This window comes from Arachis ipaensis, chromosome B06, assembly GCF_000816755.2.
Source record: "Arachis ipaensis cultivar K30076 chromosome B06, Araip1.1, whole genome shotgun sequence".
In the NCBI taxonomy this organism is placed as follows: Eukaryota; Viridiplantae; Streptophyta; class Magnoliopsida; order Fabales; family Fabaceae; genus Arachis; species Arachis ipaensis.
This window is the reverse complement of record NC_029790.2, coordinates 37,579,810-37,588,270: the sequence shown is the minus strand read 5'-3', so window position 1 is coordinate 37,588,270 and position 8,461 is coordinate 37,579,810. Positions and strand designations below refer to the sequence as shown.

Here is an 8,461-nt window from a genome sequence, read left to right as displayed (position 1 = left end):
AAAATTATATTTTAATGTATTATAAATGGATAGATTGCTAGCAGCTTTTCGAGAGTGAGTCAAGTAATGAGTTATGGGTCATACAATCATTTCTTTTCAAAAGTTTTTGGTAATTTCCACTTTCATGTTTCAATAAGGGATGGAATAAACTACAAGATCCCACATCAAGGGTTTTCTGTCCCATACAAAACAGGAGGCAAGTGGTTGTAATTTACCGCAAATGTGTGAATTGGACGTTGCTATTCCATTCAAAAGACCAAGTACTATCATCATTTGTGTATTAAATTGGACCACTCACGGTCTAACAAGAACAAACCAGAAAAACAGGTACATTAAATTTCATCTTCCACCGCAGCTGAGGTGGTTTTAGCATAGTGACAAATCTTGGCACTTCTTAAAGTGCTGCATTCAGATTTAAAACTTGATTGAGATAAAATAGTGGGTGAAAATCTTTAAATGTTGCATGCATAAATATACAGTATGTGTGAGTTTGTGATGTGTCTAATCTGTCTGATAAAAAAAAATCGTATTTTTCACCATATTTTCAATAAAAAACAATTAAAATAAAGATCAAAAGTTGTGATTCTCTTGAAAGGAAACTAAATTTCCATCTCAACCACTTTTCCACCAGAACACGGGCATAATGAGTTTTTTTTTTCCCAATTACAAATCGTTACAACCTTCGATTTTTCTAGTCTTTATTTTCTTTGCACTTGTTATTGTAATATGTGGACAGTGGACCTATACATCAGAGGCAATAGCTACTGCAGTAGAATGATAATAGGATCCAGCACAGTGGGGAAAAAGGTGAAATAAAAGAGTGAAAGAATAGAATCAATAATCTAACATCTATTCATCTATGACATTTCATGAGAAAGAAGATAAAGGGAATCAAATCAAAGATAATGGTATCAAATCTATGTCTATCAAGGGTCAAAGTTTTGAGGATGAATAATTCTCACCTCCATTCTTTCCTCTGCACTCTCTGCAGCCAAAAACATTTTTTTCCATCCCTTGTGAAATGCAAAGCCCATTTCCTGTAACAGACAGTAGTAGAAACCTGAAAAAGTGAAGATCGTCCTAAACTCATTTGTACAATGCAGCGGCTGGTAAGTTGGTAACACCGAAAAAATATCTTAAAGCTACATATTATGTGTAGAATATTCTTGATTTAGACTTTATAGTAACGATATAGGCATAGGGAGTTTTAATTTATCTTTTTAATTATTTTTTTATTAAAAAATGAACAAAATTATTTAAAAATACTTTTTGAAAAATATTTACATAGAAAAACAAATTACAATTTTTGTCTTATTTAATAACGTCTCATATTCTAGATATACAAATATTAGAAAACATGTTTATTTAAAAAAAAAGGAAATACAAAAGAAAAATATAAAAATAAATAAAATATTTTTTAATTCTAAGACAAAATTTAAGAAATTTTTTGTCCGCAAAAAAGCTAAAAACAGAAACAAAGTGAGTATATATATATATATATATATATATATATATAGAGAGAGAGAGAGAGAGAGAAAGAAGACTTGCTACGCATAGTCATAAGTAACACATGTACGGTCTGTACACTCTTTAGAGCATAAAGCACAAAAGCACTGAATTTAAGATTACTGAAGTGTTAAATAGTGAGTTGAAACCAATCCAAATAAGAATAAGAATAATAGTACAAAATTAGAATCCACATTTGCATGCTTGGAAAAAAAGAGCTGCTTTGCCTATAAATCTATAATTGACAGAGACACCAAACATTCTACATAGGAAGTGTCTTAGTTCATCTCCCATGATCCATAATACATGGTTATTCCAACCACAAACCAAAATAACATTGTTATATCAACTTCCATATTCATCCGTCACATTATCCAACCACTAACCAAAACCTCTCACCGACTTTTAGTTTAGCGCTTAGAAAATTTTCAACAGTTCCAACTACGTCAAGTCTCAAAGTGCTAACACAAAATCTATCCCCCATATATAGTTTGGGAAAATTATTTTCAGTTATTCCATAAATATCGATGTTTCAATAATTTTAGTTGAATCAACAAAGAACTGGGTTCACACTTAACCCAAAAAAACTTATCCCATCCTTCATTTATATCTTATCTTAGCTTCTCTTTTGTGGGGTCTTCTTTAAGAGCTTTGTATGGTCAGTGATCAAACGCCACAGCCCCATTCAAGAATTACAAAGTATATGATAGTCAACTTTATCAGCATTAAAGAGCATAAAAGTCACAATCATGTAACCTTTTTCTAAGTAATTGATATGTAACCTTGAGTAATTTCTACTCATAATTATCTATTTAGGAGCAAAAACCCACAAAATAATAAGATAGTGCTCTGTGTTTGACTACATCTATTTGTGTGTGTGATATGGACATGCATGTTCGTACAGTTTCGTATTCAGGGTGTAATACTTTACAAGAAGTTAGCAAGCATGATCAGCAACCATCACTAACTCACAAACTTCAATAATAATAATAATGGTAAAAATTAAACTATATCTCAAATATCTTTTTATTTATAAAAGTACATATCACTAACATCTCCTAAGCGTTACAGCAAAAATCAATACATTTCTTTTAAAAATTATGACATTTATGTCACTGATTTTTCCAAATTAAGATGTCTATGTAATATCAGCTAAACAGAAAAGAGAAATATTAGATGCACTATGAACATCTTTCGTAATTGATAAAAAAATGCCTTTTATATTATAAAAAATAGTGTATATTAAAAGTGTCCATAAAAAATAGTACAAAGGCTCGTTTCTTAACAGAAAATCAATAAGTTACCTAGTAATAGTAATAATATAATATTGAATAGTGATATATCTGATGAAGGATCGTATTAACTTAAGCTACATATGCATCACGCCAGAGCATTGGCACTTCCCATGCCACTATTATATAATATAAATCTTTTCGTGCTCCAACTTCCAAGTACTCACTACTGTACTTTCTCTCTTCTTTCTTCTTGCTATCTCTCTCTCTTTCTCTCTCTGAGGTAGCACAAGCCAATAACTATGAAGGCAAAGTTTCTGAGAGAGTACCTTAACAAGTGTAAGAAACTGGTGGTGAGAGGAGCTACCAATCCTTCTTGTTCTTCCTATGAATACTTCTGTGAATGGTTTTTGTGGCCTTCCATGCACAAAAGATGCTCCATTCCAAGTGATGTTCCAAAGGGACACTTGGTTGTGTATGTAGGAGAGAATCGCAAGAGATATGTGATCAAGGTTACACTCCTCAACCATCCACTCTTCAAGGCCTTGCTTGATCAAGCTCAGGAAGAATACGATTTCGTCGCCGATTCAAAACTATGTATTCCTTGTGATGACCACTTCTTCCTAAGTGTCCTCCAATGTGCGAGCTCGCCGAAGAAGGAAACGGTGTTTGTTCGGCTCTGAGAAACCATCATGCTGTTTGATCAATTGTTACTTCTAACGAGTATGCTCATATGTTAGCCATGACTGATATCTTGTAAGTATGATTATTGAGGCTAAAGTGTCATGTAGCTCAGAGATGTAAATCAAATTGAGGAACTGAGATGATCCTATTCTATTTCTCTATCATTTTTATTATTTCAACTCAGAGTTTGTTAGTTAAGCAAAGAAAAGGCAGTTTTCAAACTTGATGAAATAGCGCTGTGAACCCAACAGATCAATGCACTAATATGATTAAATATGACATAATCTAAAAGTGGTTAGCACTCAAGTAACTTTTAATGCATAAGAATAGAGTTATTGACCAATAAATGCACACAGATGTAAATAAACAGGTCGGTGTTGAGGTTGAGAGAGGGTTGTACAACAACAACAACAATAATAATAAATTAAAAAAAATCAGTATTATAAACTAAGTTGATTTAAAGGTGAAAAATAAGAAGTTTAACTGTTAAAATAAGAACCACACCAAATTTAATAGTGAAAAACTAAGTATCAACATAGCGTAAAATAATAGGTGTTAAACAAAATATTTCTCTAAAAACTATAGTACAAAAGTCCAGACATGAGCTTCGGGTAAAGGATTATTCACTTGCATCTTGGGAAGAAGCATAGACAAGTGCATCAAACATTCAAAATATTCCTAGCAGCAGAACAAGTTGCCACAAAAGATGAAGTTTTTCAGAGTGCAAAATACCAATATAAACAAAACTCAAAAGTTCAATTGTCATTAGTCAATAATTCCTTTTTCTTTTCTTTTCTTTTCCTTTTTCTGCAGCCAACAGCATACCTAGAAAGTTCTTTGAAACCACACAACACCCTAATTCAACAACTCAGCATAAGTATGAGTAATCTAACTTAACAGAGTCTAAGTTCAACGAGTAAGGATTGAAAAATTGAAATGCAGGGGCACCAACAGATAAAACATGCATAAACTGATATTTATGGAAGGTAAGGCAATGAAGGGAGGGCCATGGTTAGTGCTTAGAGACAATCACACACAGTCATACACGACGGCAGAAAAGAAGGACCACTCAGCATATGTTGCATTCAACCTTTTTGAGGCTGCAAACTGTCAGATATGTAGAATTCATTGTACCTGCTTACTGCAAGTTAGCTAACAATACCAAATGTGTTCCTTTGCCTCTTGCTTTTTAAGCTGATTAATAATTGAGTTATGTTATGTGCACTCATTTTATGTGAGATACTGTGCCAACTCATTTATCATCCATCGTCGGATTCGATTTCAATGAATATGATATTTCATCCAATGGTAGATGATTGAAGAGCTGATATGGTGTCCCATGTAAGATAAGTACAAAACATTGTGCTTAATAATTGGACACTTCTCCCTTCACCCACCATGCTCCTTTGGTCAGTCATTCATGAAGTGACACTGGTTAGAAAGAACAGACTACAACTCAGGAAACCATGACAACCCATAAATTTTCAGGTGAAGCACAAACATGTTCAAAATCCTCAAGAAGCTCCTTGTGATTTTTGGTTGGTATGAGGGATTGTCATGAGGCATGAGCAATGAGAGAACAGGGGAACCCTAAACAGAATTTTCGGTTTACAAGATTGTCCACGTCCTTGACAGGTTACCCAATGAACCTAGCAATTCCCAATTTCCCATGGCTTGATCACATGTAAGACTTATCAGAAAACCAAGATAAACTAGCCTATCAAGTCATATTCAAAATGGACCATGAAATGAAATCCCAAGGATGCATCTTATGCATATTTTCCTCAAAAATATTGCATGGAAAATAAGTCAACTTCCTATTAATGGGATTTCCATGAGCAATAACAAAATGAGAACATTAAAACTGAATTTTAGTTTTGCAACATTGCCCATGACACACACCATACTATCTTGGGGGAGTGGATAACTGATACACCCACTATATGATTTTGTATTTCACTGATCTCAGGCTACTAACCGTCCATTATACTCTCTTTAGAGAGCTGGTATCATTATGCAGATACATAGTAGATTCATTAAAGGAAAATGCTATAGAACCAGAAGCTTTGCCAAAATTTGTTGTCAAAATGAAGTGACATACTTTATTGACTATAGATAAATAAGTCATACAACTTCAATTCATGCAACAATCATCATGATTTCAATTAAAATTTCATGTACTTTTTTTTCTGCCTGTAATATTGAATAGCTTTTCATTGAATTGCCATAGGATTAGTACGTTGTTCATATCATAAGTCTTTTTAAGTTGATCCCTTTTCAGCTAACAACATTGAAGCATGAAAAACCTGCAATCTTAAAATGACCTTCAAATCAACATAAGCATATCAGCCACCAAAAAGCAAACATCAAGTAGTAAGACCAGTGACCACCGAATATCAGTTTTGCAGAACTAAAAGGCAGCTCTATAAAAATTCACTTCACAATTGGGAGAACCCTTTGACATATCCTAATTTCGGAATTAGCTTTATTTTTGTTCATTCAATGCAGAAAAATCACATAATATAAGTTTAAGACAGAAAATTCTGCAAGGTAGCTTACAGATAATGCAACACAAGCACAAGTTAACTAAGGATTGAAGGCTGAACAAACTTTGCAAAGGCTTTCTAAAAGGAGGAAAACAATGCATAATTTCAAAACAATTTTCCCTGTTCCTGCAGATGAATCTCTATGTTCTTGTTCTTATAGATGATATACAACTCAGGCATAAATTTCACGAAAATATGTAACATTAACATCAAATAAAAAAAAAAGCTACATAGCTACATTGGTCATCATAACAAAACTCCATGTTGCATGGAGAAAAAACATTACCATTCGTCCATTCCCCATTTCTCAAACATTGTAATCTGTGACTATCATCATCACCAACACATAATGTGTGAACTAATTGAATGATTTCATGAATAATATACAGATGAAGTATCCTCATTCAGAATATACACAAGAAGTATATTGGCCTTCAGGCAAAGCACATTGCACACACTCTTGGTGACAAAACTACAGAACAGCAGTATTGGTAGACAGACTGCTGAAGTTGTGGACATAAACCAGTGAAAGATTGCTGCTAATTGTTCATTAGTTCATTACACTTAGAGAACAAAACCCTGCATGACAAGCTGTCATCTAATCACCGTCAAGTATCATCTATGACCATCAATTATTCCCTCCAATTCTCGGTGCCCAAATCTCCTACCCTGTAGACTCGCATCCCTGCATCTAGCGGCAAAGTAAAACACAAGCCAAGCAACCATGAAGTAAACCTCCATAGTCGACTGAAACATCTTGGCAAAAGACCTCCCACAATACCGGCCTAAAATCCACCTCATCAACGACCCACAAAGTATAGCTTCCAGGCACTTAATCTGTATAGCCTGGTTCAACATTGTAGTTATCAAATAACATCCTTCCTTAACAATCTCCCTCCCACTCCTCCTAGTATCCGCTATGGCAACCCATGCATCAACAGAGAATATAAAAGCCACAAAGGTATCAACCAAAAACCAAGTGAACAAGAACCCAGAAATCTCCTTCTCAAAGCCTCTAACCCACGGCGACATAACCGAAAATGGCATCAATTTCAACCTAACAAACAGCTTGAAGAACGAGTACTGGTCCTCAATCTCCCCAAAATACCACAAACCCAGAAGCTGAGTCAATGCATCCCTCACAGCCCACCGCATAAGGATGAAACCAGAGAGCCTCTTGAGTCCCAATCTGGAACCATCCCAGATCAAACCAGTGACAGAACAAAATCTTCCTACAAGATCATTAACAACAGCAACAAACACAACACCTAGTACCCACGAATACGTAACAAGGAAAACCAAAATTACCCATCCATAAGCGGCAGAGAGAAAGCTCACAAGGAAGAACAGTGCGGCCGCGTCACGGCGACCAACTTCCAACCCTTTTACAAAGAATTGAAGGTCGACACTTTTCTCGATTTCTTGTCCTCCATTCCCTAAATCACCCTTCTCGCTCTTCTTCTTCTCATCTTCATCGCCTCTTTCTTCTTCCTCCTCGTAGCTACCGCGCTCTTTATCATCGCTGGCGAAAGTTAACCCGTCGGCTTTGAACGTGATTCCAGAGCGAACTACCTCCGAAACCCTAATTCCGTCGTCGATGACGAGATCCGAGAACCCTGATTCGAGACTGAAGGGTCCGAAGAAGACATGACTGCCGTTGATGGCGGATTTAGGAGCAGAGCCGAAGAGCGTGCGGCCGTCGTCGTCGTCGCCGGAGAAGAAGTCATCATCTAGGGTTCCGACTCTGGTGAGGTGGAGAAAGGGACGGCGGCGGCGGTGGAGGTGGTGGCGGTGACGGTGGATGGAGGAAGAAGCGTCATGGCGCAGGCGCCCGCCGTGGTGGTTGGGGCCGTTTCCGGCGAGGTCGAGGCGTGAGAGTAGAGCCTTGAGGGAAGGATCGCGGTCGATAAAGGAGGTCACATGAGAGGTTCCGTTCTCCACAACGGTGCGAAACGAAAGTATGAGAAGCGAAAGCAAAAGGAACGTTACGAGGTTCGAAGAGAACGACGAAGTTGCTTCTCTGAGAACTTGTGCAGTGGAACGCAGGTTCTGCAACCGTGGGTGCTCGCTCATCGCGATTCCAACGATTTTCGCGTTTCGCGTCTCGCGTTTCTTCCCTTTCTTCTTCGGATTCGTCTTTTGCGTTTGGGTGTTCTTTTTCTTTTTCGGGGTCTCTGTGTTTCTGGTTCCTTCTCTTTGTTTTCTTTTTTTTTTTTATTGCTGGTTTACTTTTTTTGGTTACGGGGTTTGAGAAAGGGGAGGGAGGATGGTGGCTATGGCCTATGGTGTTCTCTGTGTGAGCTGCTTTCTTGTTTTTCTGGGGAAGGTGGTTGGTTTCTCACGCGCTTTGAAGAGGCGGTGGGATGGACGCTCTTTTGGAGAGAGAAATGAGATTGGTGTGAGTCGTGGTTATGGAGAAAAGTAATGTTAAATGACTAATAAATATATTATTATTTTTAGTTAATATTTAATTAATAATAATAATTTATATCT

The 8,461-nt window shown here is 36.5% G+C and overlaps 2 protein-coding genes across 2 annotated transcripts; one reads left to right on the top strand and one right to left on the bottom strand.

Annotated features, from left to right (window-relative positions):
* On the top strand, positions 2,063–3,595 carry LOC107646791 (indole-3-acetic acid-induced protein ARG7). The gene has a single exon (XM_021104430.1). It carries the CDS (start codon positions 3,041–3,043, stop codon positions 3,419–3,421), a length of 381 nt encoding a protein of 126 aa, XP_020960089.1. The 5' UTR covers positions 2,063–3,040; the 3' UTR covers positions 3,422–3,595.
* Positions 6,215–8,382, bottom strand: LOC107648622. The gene has a single exon (XM_016352423.2). It carries the CDS (start codon positions 8,039–8,041, stop codon positions 6,584–6,586), a length of 1,458 nt encoding a protein of 485 aa, XP_016207909.1. The 5' UTR covers positions 8,042–8,382; the 3' UTR covers positions 6,215–6,583.

Coding starts and splice junctions, on each gene's coding strand:
- LOC107648622 (XM_016352423.2), bottom strand. CDS start 8,041: ATGAGCGAGCACCCACGGTTGCAGAACCTGCGTTCCACTGCACAAGTT.
- LOC107646791 (XM_021104430.1), top strand. CDS start 3,041: ATGAAGGCAAAGTTTCTGAGAGAGTACCTTAACAAGTGTAAGAAACTG.